This window comes from Electrona antarctica (genome assembly GCF_951216825.1).
Source record: "Electrona antarctica genome assembly, chromosome: 15".
NCBI lineage: Eukaryota > Metazoa > Chordata > Actinopteri > Myctophiformes > Myctophidae > Electrona > Electrona antarctica.
Window position 1 is genome coordinate 37,845,434 of NC_136796.1, and position 14,467 is coordinate 37,859,900.

Here is a 14,467-nt window from a genome sequence, read left to right on the forward strand (position 1 = left end):
AGGTTGTGAGTTTGTACAAGTCATTACAACGGCATCAAAGCCTGCCAAAATACATTATAGTCGACTAAATCAACTGTAGATTTAGTCGACTAAAACTAGACTAACACTAAAACATTCCGGGTGACTAAAATGTGACGTCCAAATTGCCGTCAACAAGCCCTGCAGTACGCACCGGGAAAAGGATGTGCGTGGCGACAAACAAACTAAGTGACAAAATAAGTGTTTATCACTAGGAAGATGTGTGGATCTACCGCATCTATCAATCAATCAATCATCTATTATCTACGGCCTCACTCAGACCTTTACTGCATTGCTGTATGCTTGTTGGATGAATGTTGTGTAGTGTCATGGCCGCCCCAATGCATTTCCAATGGGAGTCACATGGTTTGACACAACATTTGTGTTGTATGAGGGGGAGGGGCGCAGTCGAAACACAGCCGAAAGCCATACAACAATGGTTTGTAGTCCAAAATGTGGACTACAAACCATGTGACTTCCATTGGAAATGCATTGGGGCGGCCATGACACTACACAACATTCATCCAACAAGCATGCAGCAATGCTGCAAAGGTCTGAGTGAGGCCTATGAGAGCGGTGCTCGTTGGGCACTGGCCTACTTGGAACGATGCAAGTTGGAAATGCATGCCCCACCCAGATATTATGTCTGTGTCCCTTTTAGGCCCATATATGGATCATGCACTGCACCTCAAGTGCATCGAATCAAGCACATGGCCAGCGTTAATTACGTGTGCGTTATTTTGGGCACACAAGGCTTGGAAGCTGTGTTGATTTTGTCGAGTCATACTATGACGAAAAATGTTCGGCGGCTACTGTTTTATACTGAGGAAAACGGAATAAAAACCAAATAAAATCTAAGCCATGATGACTTAAACTAAGACTAAATATAATGACAATTTCGTCATAATAAAAACTAGACTAAAATGTGAGGAAGGGACTAGTGGACAAAGATCCAGTATAAGTAAAAGCCACAAGTCATTTTACACTTGGTTGCATGCTGAAAATAGCCACAACACGTCGCAGCACGACACATTGTGAGCTTGTAGATCGGCTATTGAAGTCATTACGACGGCCTCAAGGCCCGGCAAAATACATTCTAGTCGACTAAATCAACTGTAGATTTAGTCGACTAAACTCTTACGATATTTAGTCGACTAAAACTAGACTAACACTAAAACCTTCCAGGTGACTAAAATGTGACTATATCTAAATGGAAACTATTCAAAAGACTGACTAAAACTAAAATCAAACACTGCTTGGAAGGCCTCGTGCCAGAGCCTATACAGTACATCACCTCTGGGGGTTCCCCGTTCTTACCAAGCAAGCAGGGCCCACAAGCCGGGCTGCGCCCTCGTCTGTGCCAACCTGAGCGGGCAAAGACGGACTAGGGACAGGCTATGATGGGCAGCAGAGAAGAAACAAACAAGAACCAACAGTGCTAATTAAAGGTTTTCATGACATTCGTTTTCATTTTTCATTTTTTTGTTTTATGACCTCAATTATACCCACACAACCTGAACTTTGAACATGCAGTGGATTTTTTTGTGGTCTGGGGTTTTCTCTGTGTGTTCTGAAGCCTTTTGAGCTGAAATCTGCTGCAAATTGTCATGTAATATACTGTTTTACATCACAGTCCACAGGGAAATCAGAGCACTTGTTTGAGCCTAATTATTCAGAAAACCCCCAGACCACAGAACATCTACTGAAGGTTAAAAGTTTTTTTTTGTTTCATTTGAGCTCAGAAAACCTAAAAAAAAAAATAAGAAAAAATACAAAAACTTATTTTTTTATGTCACTAGAACTTTAAGAGCACAATACACAGGCAGTTGCATCATTAGTTCTACAGTAGCTAGTTTGTACAGTCACTTCTCCTAAACCAGGGGTGGGCAACTTTGATGATGCAGAGAGCCACTATTTCCACACTCACTCCAGATGGGCCACATTACATATTTCTGCCGTAGCAGACGACCTGCTCAAGAGGTAGAGCAGGTCGTCCAATGATCCATGGGTCGGCGGTTCGAATCCCGGCTCCTCCTGTTTACATGTCGAAGTGTCCTTGGGCAAGACACTGAACCCCAAATTGCTCCCGATGTGCTGGTTGGTACCTTGCATGGCTTCCGCCGCAATCGGTGTATGAATGGGTGAATGTAATGCACAATCTATGTAAAGCGCCTTGGATAAAGGCGCTATATAGAGCGTCGCAGTCCCGCCTCCTACCCTGGACCAGGAAATGAAACCCAATGCATTTTCCTCATAGACATTTCTTAAAGTATTTATTTAAAGACGGTTACGCCGCGGACAAAGCCAACTCGAGTCGTGACAACTCATGACAACACAAACAATATTTTGGACCAAACAAATAATTAGAAAGAAGAAAAAAACGGCAGGTTACAACACTTTTTTTGTTGTTTTTCTTCTTTGTAATTATTTGTTTGGTCCAAAATATTGTTTGTGTTGTCATGAGTTGTCACGACTCGAGTTGGCTTTGTCCGCGGCGTAACCGTCTTTAAATAAATACTTTAAGAAATGTCTATGGGAAAAATGCATTGGGTTTCATTTCCTGGTCCAGGGTAGGAGGCGGGACTGCGACGCTCTATATAAATGCACCATTTACCATTTAGCAAAAAATATAGCCGAACTTGTGCAGCTATTTTTGCTATTTTTGAATTGGAATCCTGAGAAGTAACCTTTTTATATAATTTCAAATGCATATTATGAACTAATTACAAATACATTGGACATAAAAATAACAATAACATTTTCATGTTTGGAACAGCTGAAATCAATAATATATCTGTATTCTGATATTAACCTGAGGGCCACATTAAGTGAAGGTGGGGGGCTGAATGTGGCCCCCGGGGCCGCCAGTTGCCCATGTATGTCCTAAACAGACTCAGCATTGACACTCTGAGATCACCCATGTATCGCCTTATTTTATTGATTTATTTGACAGGGACAATGCTCATTAATCAACATGTCAGTTTACTTTTCACATCCATGTCAATGGGCCAGAGATAGCCAGAAGCTAATTTACATCTGCAGTCCCTGAGCAGGCTCGTAACAATGAATGATAAAACTATCCATACAAAAACACAATACAATACAGGAACAAATAAACATGGTACAGGGGACAGAACAACCGCAAGTGAGACATTACACCAGTGATAAATAGTGCTGATAATTACTCATGATTACAGATTTGATTTGTTTTTAGCCACCTCTTCAGGTTGAATTTGGTCAGATAGCTTCTGCCGAGTTAAGCAGGTTCTCACACACACACACACACACACACACACACACACACACACACACACACACACACACACACACACACACACACACACACACACACACACACACACACACACACACACACACACACACACACACACACACACACGTCCTTTCTATCCAATGTCCTTGCTGTATGCCTCCATCGAGTAGTAACTATATCCTCATAGACCCCCTTCTGTCCACTCAAAGAGCGCCCAGGTGAAGAGATGAAGGTTGATCCAAGGATCCAACAAGTCCTTCCTTTGTTATGATGTCTCAGACGGTATTTGTAAATCTGCTTGCCTCCAATAACATGAATAGTTTTCATTTGGTTTCTAGTCACATTTTAGTCACCTGGGATGTCTTAGTGTTAGTCTAGTTTTTGTCGACAAAGTATATTAAGATTTTAGTCGACTAAATCTACAGTTGATTTAGTCGTAATGACTGGTTTTACACTGGCTGAAAATAGCCAATCTACAATCTCACAACGCGTAGCGCTGCGACACGTTGTGAGCTTGTAGATGGGCTATATTTTCAGCATGCAACCAAGTGTAAAATGACTTATTGGATACTGGATCTCCTGTCCACTAAGTCCCTTCCTAACATTTTAGTTGTTGACGAAATTGTCAATATATTCAGGCTCAGTTTTAGTCATCATAGCTTAGTTTTCATCAGTGAAAAAATGTAGTTAGTCGACACAATCAACACTGTTAGTCAGATAGAGCCTATGGCGCCGCTCGATGGCTCTGAACACATGCACCCATTCACCGGAGTATGAATGATTGTGGCTCGCTTCATCCCGATCTGAGCCAGAGCCTAAATAAATGTGCCCACTCCGGGTAGTCGTGGATGCTACTGGTGATGGTGATGTAGGGAGCGGTCCCCAGGGAGCGGTCCCCCATGTGCATAATATAACTAAGGCTGCACGGGAGCCTATTCATGGAGGCATTAGCATTTTTATATAGGCATTCCTAGTCGAGGGAAGACAGGTAATTGGAACATACAGACTCAAAGAAAGGCATAATGACAGAGAGACAGAGACACAGAGAGAGAGAGAGAGAGAGGGGTTTCAAAGTTGCATGGGAGTAAAATGGCATCACAAGAAACTGTATCCTTGAGAGACATTGGAGGCAGCATTTATGAGGGCAGGAATGACGATGAGTGAGAGAGAAAGACTAACAACAGAGACATAGAGAGAGTGTCGAGACGGAGCATGAATATCTACTAAATGTCTTCTAAATCATGACAGTTTTCTGGGAAAAAAACCTGTTTTTCGATATCAGTGGTTCTCAAACTATATTTCATGGACCCCCAGAAAAATTTGGCCCTGCCGCGGACCCCATGTTGTTCCAGGGACACCCCCCACCCCCACCCCCCAGAAGCAGAGATTTTTTAAAAAGTTTAAAAAGATTTGTACACATTTCCTTTTTTTTTTTATAGCAGAGCTTGTAGATCTGCTTTTTTCAACGGCTAAAGATTAAAATAATGGTGAAAAGTGGTTAAAAGCTAAAGCGACACATGCTTTCCCGTCCTAAATGTGGTAAATAAAGAGAGGGGTGGGTGACATGAAGGCACAGATACACACATGGATAGATGAAAATAGATCGATAACGAGGAGACGTGTGATGGGTTGTCAGGTTGCAACCATATATACCCTTCCCTCTGCATCTGTGACACACACACACACACACACACACACACACACACACACACACACACACACACACACACACACACACACACACACACACACACACACACACACACACACACACACACACACACACACACACACACACACACAGACACACACACACACACACACACACACACACACACACACCAGGAAGCCTTCTAAGATAGCAATCATCTCATCCTCATCTGCTCTGCAGTGTGACAGCAGGCACTCGGTGCCGCGCTACGAGCTTGCAGATATGTGGAGAACTGTTAAGTTTTACCCGCCGAGGGAAACTTACGCAGCGTTTTCATACATACACGCACGCGCCATATCTGTTGTTAATGTCAGCCCAGATGTTAATTGCCTACCATTAAGCTCACGATAGGGGGAGCGTTGTGCTATGATGTGATATATCGCTCTGTCAGACAGTGTTTAGAGAACACAAAAGGAGGACCCATGAAAGCCATTAATTGGATTTAGCACTGTGTGCCCATGGCGCTGGCAGCCTGGCACCACCGTGTCATTTCTGGTCGCTAAGGATCCCACCCTGACAGATCATTTAACAGATAGTTAAAGTGCAAAGGGTGTGTGTGTGTGTGTGTGTGGGGGGGGGGGGTGGCAGAGGACAGAGGACAGAGAGAGATTCACACTACAGCAGTGGTTCCCAAACTTTTTCATGTCAAGGACCCCCAAAACTATTCTCATTAGCCCGCAGTTTGACCTGCATTAGGCTACGGACCCCCTATTTAATGACATTTCTATCTCTGAGACGCCATTTTATATTGTAAATCAAAGTTAATTTAACTCAGAGAGTGTACAAATGGAACAAAAATGGATTTGCACACTCTGAGTTACAGACCCATAAAAATCAACACTTCTGACCCGGCCGGAAACACAGAAGAAACCACAGGGTGGGGAAAGAGTACAGGGGGAGAAAAAGAACTAGGGTGTATAGCGTACCATGTCGTTGCGTCCGAAGAACGTGTACACGGCGTACAGGTAGTAGTCGAAGAGCTGCGACACACAGTGGATGACGTCGAACGCAATGGGCTTCAGGATGTTCATCATCTGCATGTACTTCCCTGTGTGACACGATGACAAGAAGGAAAGAATAGTTTAACAAATCAACAGTTTATTTCTATCTTTTTTTTCTTCTCAGAGAGACATTACAAGTATAGAGTGTCGCAGTCCCGCCCGCTGTCAGAACGACGAGGGCACCAGGAAATAAATTCCCCATTAATTGTTTTTTTAAAAAGTATTTAAGACATTTAATGCAAGCCTCGGAAAAAGCCAACAGCCGAGTTGACAAATCAATGACAATAAAACACATATTTTTGAGCCAAACAAATAATTAGAAAGAAGTAAAAACTAAAAGAAAAGTGTTGTACCCTGCCCTTGTTTTTCCATGAGGTCAGCGGACTGACCTCATGCTTCCTTCTATGGATGAGGAGTCCAAGCTGCTTCCTTTCACCTGACAGGGGAGAGTTTCCCCGGTTTGTGGGCTACGAGAGCTACGTAGCTGGCAGATAACGTCCCATAGCTGGGGGATACGAGTATATTTGTAGTTTGTACCGTACGTGCCGCAAATACAGTTAAATGTAGCCTGGCTAATAAGGCAGACCGAATCAGCCGTTGGCAAAAAAAAAATTGCCTGCCGGCGGATTACGGTCTGGAGAGGCTCAATTGTACGCCCATTTCCTACACCAGAGAACTGGTGTGGCCAATCGGGACACGGTATGCAATATGGGCGGGCTTTGGTACAGTGATGTTCAATGCTTGAGACCTTTGACTGACAGTAGCTCTGACCAATTGCGTCAAAGAGAAAATGTTTGAACCCGCCCCCCGGGAAACAAGATCCATACACAGCATCTCCAGACTCAAATACCACACGACAGTGTGATTTGAGTCTGGCTTATTAGCCAGGCTAAGTTAAATGTGCATCGTGCATTTGAATCCAGGACACGGAGCAGTCTGGGGGCGGTCTGACAAAAGTAGGTACGGGGGTGGAATTACAAAAACATTGATGGATATCAAATTGCTTTTTTAAAGTGTGTTTACAGCTTGTCGAGAGCTATGTGTATCTAAACCACTTGTTTTTTTTTTCACTGCATAATTCGCCACAGTTATTCTTACCTCCCTCACTCTCTCATCCAGATCTGTGTGGTCTGACTGACATGCACACAGAAACATTGGCTAAAATTGTCGACTGTGACGTGTTGCTGTCGGGAGGAAACCTCATAACTCCATTTTTGAGGTTTTAGAATTTTTGGCATAAATCAGTGGTATTGAACACGTATGTGTGTTGTTTGATATTGTCGAAAATATTGAACCAATGGAAAGTAGTAAAAAGTCCATTGGACCCTCAAAATGTCTGCTAAAGCAACTAACTCCACCACCTCTCCCCCTCTCATGGAAGTAATTGACAATATATAAAGTTACAACACCAACTTTGATGAGGCTGTATTGCTTTGTTTTAAAAATATAAGGTTTTCTTTATTTTTCATTTCCTGAAAAATGAACATTTTGGAGTTATTGGGTTTCCTCTCGACAGCAGAGATATATAATATATATGGGCATAATCAGTCCAGACAGACTCACAGACAATTTAAAGGACCACTTCACCACTTTTCAACCTACGTTCATATAATTGGTCCTCACTAATGTTCATGATAAAATACCACCATTATTTTCTACTCTGTCTGTGTGTCATTAGGAGGGATGTGGGCAGTTCAGAAACCCATCCACCAGTGACATCATCGATGGGGAATACAAGCTAATAAAAACTTCAGGCTTTCTATTCTATTCCTGAAAAATGTGCAATATGGTAATAGAAATAATCGTTATCACGATAATAAAAATCTGCCTAATGATGATGTCACTGGTGGACGGGTTTCTGAACTGCCCACAGCCCTCCTATGAGCCACAGACCAAGTAGAACAAAATGGTGGTATTGTATCATGAACATTAGTGAGGACAGAATTATATGAAGTTAAGTGGTCCTTTAAAAGGCCATGAAGTGAGAAATGAGAAAGGGTCGACAGTTTCTCCCAAAAATATAAACGGAGGAGAAAAGAATATATAAAACACATACAGTAAAAAAAACAAAAAAAACATTATACAACATTTATAAAAATATGAAACATGGTCAGTATTATCTACAGACAATGAATTGATTTGCCTGACTTGATTCAGGCCACCCGAAATTCACGATGACAACTCGACAATAAATTCATGCATGACTACTCTTACTATCATCCTCATTTGATCATCTACTATAATTTGTATCACCGCATGCCACATTTAGCTGGCCCCGAGTCTGACGGTCCAGGTTAATCACCCTGTCCAATGGGCCAGGTATAATAAGTTAATAGCCTTGTCTAACGGCGCTTTAACACTTGACAATCAAGCGAGTGACGTCCACCATAGGGGCATTTAATGACTGCCGTCTCATGGTTTTGAAGGCACAGAAGTAGTAGAAGTACAGAATACGACACGCGAGCTGCTCTTGCGAGACGACAGGTTGTGGAGGTCGACAATTAGCGCAAGCCGGGAGTCACAAGGCCGGCATGCAATGACCCAACAATTATCTACGCAGCATTTCAACTGGCTGTTGGCTTCCTCTACGGCTCATTACACGGAGGTTGTGTGGATATTCTGCGCGTCTGGTCTGTGCTTCAAGGGAGTGTGTGTGTGAGTGGCAGTGGTGTAGGAAGGAACTACGTGCATTTACTGAGTGCAGAAACAAAGTGCATTTAGAACTGTACTTAAGTACAAGTTTGAGACTTTACATGACTATTTCGAGTCATTTACTTCTACTCCACTACATCTCAGAGCCAAAATCTTCACTTTTACTCTACTGCAAATCATTTGAAAACTTTTAAGTTACTTAAAGTTACTATGGAGATTTTAATTTCGATTAGAAAACATACGTTAACCTCTTCAACCATATAGACATTTTGACCATTTGAAAATTGCTATTTTCAAAAGATTTTGTGCACATTTTGAACTTGTGAAATGGGACAGTCATCACATTGCAGAATGTCCTTTTTCTTTTAGTACTTTTGTACATTTTGAATAGCAGGACTTCTACGGAGTACGTCTACATTGACGCTTTTGCTTAAACAGAAACATTTCAGCACTTTTCCCACCACTGGCGAGCGGCGTGCGTGCGTGCGTGCGCAGGACTCACCAACAAGCCGGATCACGTTGAGGGTGGTGTTGGTGAGGATGGGCGCGTTGCTGCTCTTGCTGAGGCTGTAGTCAGACTTCTTCCTGCCCCTCATGGTCTCTCTGGGAACGCTGGTTAGGAGTTAATGAATGACGTGGGGTGGGTCGTGGGGCGGCGAACGGGCCAAGAGGTTGAGAGAAGGGTGGGCAGAGAGAGAGAGAAGTGTGATGAGAAAGCACTAGTTATAATATACCTCACCGATATATATCCGCCGACACCCCGCGATGGTCACGGAAAGGGTTCAAACGCCCCCATCGATTGAGACGTGCTGGCTCTGACACTGTCTAGTCACAGAGAGAGACGGCTAATTGATGAATCAGAAGCTCACACAGAGCCTGAGAAACAGGGACACCCCACGTCAGACCCTAGGGGACTCTACACCCGAAGAACAGGGAGAGAGACAACCCTTGACTCTGATCATTAGAGTGCATTCATTTTATTCATTACCTCGACCAGCTCATTTCCGGTTATGACCTTGGCATGGCCTGGACCTCTAATTATCAATTAACATGCCCGGTGAAAAGAATAACGATTCAGCATTTAAGCGATTTATAGAGTAATATGAAAGGGACGGTGGAAGGGAAATGTAATGGGACGATAATTCAGACACGTCACAGAGAAATGCACAAGACACTACGTGAAACCTTATATCGCAATAACGCCTGAATATAACATCATGCGTCACATTAATTATGTAACAGGCAATTACATGATTATCAGTGCGGTTTTCCTGATGGAATAATACTAAATAAGTAATAGTTATATTCCCTTTTTCCCCCCACACACATGGCAATTGCATGCAATTACTGTCATAGACTGCCTGAACCTGATCGTATAATTGGAAAAAATATATATATCTGAATAATAATAAGATGAGAAGTTCAGTCACACGAGAGAGACTCGGAGTAGAACCGCTGCTCCTTCGCCTGGAAAGGAGCCAGCTTAGGTGGTTCGGGCATCTGGTTAGGATGCCTCTCGGGCGTCTCCCTAGGGAGGTCCTCGAGGCACGTCCCACTGGGAGGAGACCCCGGGGCAGACCAAGGCGCAGTTGGAGGAATCACATCGACTCACTGGCCTTGGAACGTCTCGGGATCCCCCAGGAGGAAGTCACTAATGTTGCTCTGGAGAGGGAAGTCTGGAACACCCTGGTGAAGCTGTTGCCCCCGCGACCCGACTACGGATAAGCGGTTGAAGATGGATGGCTGGATGGATGGATGGATGGAATAATCTAATAACCTGCTCAAATGATTAAGATTTGTTTCTGTTTTTGGATCAGGGGTTTTCAACAGGTGGTCCGTGGACCCCTGGTGGTCCGTGAAGGTTTTGCATGTGGTCCCTGACCATGCATTTAGCAATGTAGGATGTGTTGATTTTTTCATTTTTTTCTCTTTCCACTAAGCATTACAAAAGCACTAATCTTAGCCCATATCCCCACCCAACACAACAGTGGTCCCCGGTTTGATTCTAAGTCATGGTGGTGGTCCCTCGTTCACAATCAGTTGAAAACCCCTGATTTGGATCATGCCAGTCCATTTGCCATCTCACTGCACATACTAACAACATAAGATGATGTTCTTCTATGCACTTATGAATTCAAATATTTTATTTTAGAAGATTGAATACTTTGATTTGAAATCTTAGCTAGTTGGGTTCTAATACAGATAAATAAGGCACACCTACAGATACTGTGCAACTACAAGATAATATTTTCAGCTAAACATGTGTGCTCGCATGACTACGCTCACTTAGAGTTCAAGATCCACCCTCCAAAAACAACCTCCACCCACACCCTCAGATCTGCGAACAAATTTCTACTAATTTGCGCACCATGGGGGACCGGGCCTTCTGCATGGAACAACAGCTTCCCCATGGACTTGAGCGTGCCATAGACCGTGGAATCTTTTAAAACAGGCCTGAAAACGTTCTTATTTTGGAAGGCCTCAACTGTTGTGTCCTTTTGTGCTTGATTTGTTTTCCTTATTTTCAATAACCCTGTTTTAACCTTCTATGACTGATTGATGTGTTATTAACCATGTAGCACTCTGGGATTCCTTGTGAATGAAAAGTGCAATAAAAATACAATTATTATTTATTATTATTATGATCAAACAAACAACTCCCCTGTCTGGCTAGCTGGTCATTGTTGGGAGATAATTCACCGACAGGGTGATTAACCATGACCAGGTAGCCAGACATTATCCCTTATATAGTTTATTAGAAACATACATTTAAAAAAAAACGAAAACTAGGTGCTCCTACTTGCAGTGTTGTTTTTGACAGCAAATTGATTTAGTTTTAGTCATAGTCTCTTGAATAGTTTTCATTTAGTTTTAGTCATATATTAGTCACCTGAAATTGGTTGAAAATAGCAGATCTGCAAGCTCAACGTGTTTCAGCGGGACGTGTTGTGAGCTTAAAGATCTGCTATTTTCAGAGCACAGAAGAGATGAAATGACTTCTCTTTTAGATCTCTCCCTCCGTAACATTTTTGTCTAGTTTTTGTTTGTTGACGAAATGATTAGTATATTTAGTCTTAGTTTTATCAATCGTAGCTCAGTGAAAAAAGGTGGTCGACGAACATTTTTCGTCATAGTTTTAGTCGACGAAATCAACACTGCCTACTTGCATAGATAATTATCCCCTAAGTTCTTTACAAATTGTTTCCGTGATGGATCACCTTCCAACACTCTCTCACTCCCAACACTTAAAACGAAACTTCAAGGCGGACTATGCTTCAAGTAGCCTCTTTCATTCGGGTACTCTAAATTATCCTTCCATGAACAAGCTGCAGAGAAGCTAATGATTGCCATAGTGTACATCAACCAGCCACAAAGCAGAAAATATGTAAGTATAGGTGGCTATGAGTGAATGGACCATTGTAAGGGCTTTGAGTAGGCACATACAGTAGGCCTAGTGCATAGAAATGTTGAAAAGCGCGACGTGCAATTCATTATTAATCCATTAAGACTAGCATGACTGAACTCATCTCACTCATCTCTGACGGCTGAAAGGTCAAGATGACCGTGTTTTTCGTGCAATTCCATTGGTCACTCTCTCCCTGCATCTCTTCTAATGCTCTTCACACCGCCGCAGGGTGTTGACGACTTCTAAATGTTACATTCCAACTAATTCAAGGCAGCACCGTTTCAATTCGACACGACGACTCAACTTATTTTTTCTTTTTCTTTTCAGTTTTTTACCAAACTATGATTATAGTGACGGTGTGAGAGCTATATTGAATACCCTTGTGCAGCGTGAGGTAATTAACGCCAGCTGCCTGCAAATGATTTGGTCTTTGATTGTGTGATTAACGGATTATATAAAAATCATTTTAGACCAAATAACAAATACAATAGTGGGCGTTGGTGGTGCGTCAGCTCGGTCAGGATGTAACAGGATGTAACAGACGAAATACGAGTCACGACATTAGAGTTATATATTGTCATCTTTATATAGAGGGGGAAACATTATAGGCTACACGTGTATGGGTAAGGGGCCGGGCGCATCGATGTAATTCATATATATTTGATTGATTGTGCCAGCGCCAGAGGAGGGCATCTCAGCAGCAGCAGGTTTATAGCAGCACGGTTTATATACCATAGGATAGATCAAGTCATGTGACGCATCACCGCCACAAATAGTCCTACAGCGTTATCTAAAATGCACTTCCGCATACCTCACCCGCAGTCACTTGGATTCATGAACATTTACATGCCTCCGCGAGAGAGGGAGAGAGAGAAAAAAAAGGAAAGAGCCGTGCGTGCAGGCAGATCAGTTCCACTGGCCGCTTGCAGAAAAGTTTACAGAGGAGGACGGACAGAACTGTTATCTTTTGACTGACAAAACATTTAGAGGTTCGGTAGGTCTATCGGGTGGGAATGATTTCAAACACTGTCATTTCTATTTGGAATCGCATCGGCACCAAGGAAAGGAAATGTCGGTCTGGTCAAACCGACCATTCAATAACATCCCTCATCATGGATAATAGCCTAATAATGTTATTCCTATTCCTATTAGCTTATCTGTTCTGTGCTGACCAGCTGTCCCCTGTGTTCAGTAACATATTCAACACCTCACTGGAGCGCTGTCAGGTACCAGCCTGTTTCAAAGCCTCCACCATCATCCCTGTCCCCAAAAAGCCCAGGATCACAGGCCTAAATGACTACAGACCCGTTGCCCTGACCTCCGTAGTTATGAAGGTCTTTGAACGCCTCGTCCTTGCCCACCTGAAGGACATCACAGACCCTCTCCTAGACCCTCTGCAGTTCGCATATAGAGCCAACCGGTCCGTGGACGACGCGGTCAACATGGCTCTACACTACGTCCTGGAACATCTGGACACTCGCGGGGACCTATGCCAGGATTCTGTTCGTGGACTTCAGCTCGGCGTTCAACACCATCTTGCCTCCCATACTGGAGAGTGGCCTCTCTGCGCTGCAGGTGCCTGACTACACCTGCAGGTGGATCACAGACTTCCTGTCCAACAGGACTCAGCGGGTGAAGATCGGGAAGTCCATCTCCGAGCTGAGGACCATCAGCACCAGCTCCCCCCCAGGGCTGTGTCCTGTCTCCCCTTCTGTTTTCCCTCTACACCAACTGCTGCACCTCCAGCCACCAGTCGGTCAAACTTCTGAAGTTTGCAGACGACACCACCCTGGTAGGGCTCATCTCCAGGGAGGATGAGTCTGCCTACAGGAGCGAGATCGACTTGCTGCTGACCTGGTGCACCCGGAACAACCTAGAGCTAAATGCTCTCAAGACGGTGGAGCTGATCATGGACTTCAGGAGGACCCCAGCCCCTCCCCCCATCATATTGGGATGCACTCCAGTCGCCACAGTGGAGTCATGCCGCTTCCTCGGGGGGACAGTCTCTCTCGGGACCTGAAGTGGGGGCCCAACATCGACACCCTCACAAAAAAGGCCCAGAAGAGACTGTTTTTTCAGCCAGCTGAGGAAATTCCACCTCCCAAGGACCTTGCTGGTTAACTTCTATACTGCCATCATAGAATCTATCATCACCCTCGCCATCACTGTTTGGTTCCCCGCTGCAGCGGCCAAGGACAAGGCCAAGCTGCAGCGGGTCATACGATCAGCAGAGAGGGTAATTGGCTGCCCTTTGCCCCCCCTTGAGGCCCTGTTTAGGAGTAGAGCTTCGAGGAGGGCCAGGAAGATCATGGCTGACCCCACTTTATCCTCCCTCCACCCCCACTCAGAGTGGAATGGACTGACTTGTGCTCTGAACTGATCACTTGAACTCTCTGCACTTTATT

At 43.8% G+C, this 14,467-nt stretch overlaps 1 protein-coding gene across 1 annotated transcript in view; it reads right to left on the bottom strand.

Annotated features, from left to right (window-relative positions):
- vps50 (VPS50 subunit of EARP/GARPII complex) overlaps positions 1-14,467 on the bottom strand; it is a 207,297-nt gene that overhangs the window by 73,734 nt on the left and 119,096 nt on the right. The window contains exons 20-21 of the mRNA XM_079523040.1: positions 9,159-9,268; positions 5,930-6,051 (exon numbers count right to left, since the gene is read on the bottom strand). Of these exons, the coding sequence (XP_079379166.1) occupies positions 5,930-6,051; positions 9,159-9,268 (232 nt within the window). The remainder of the gene's footprint in view (positions 1-5,929; positions 6,052-9,158; positions 9,269-14,467) is intronic.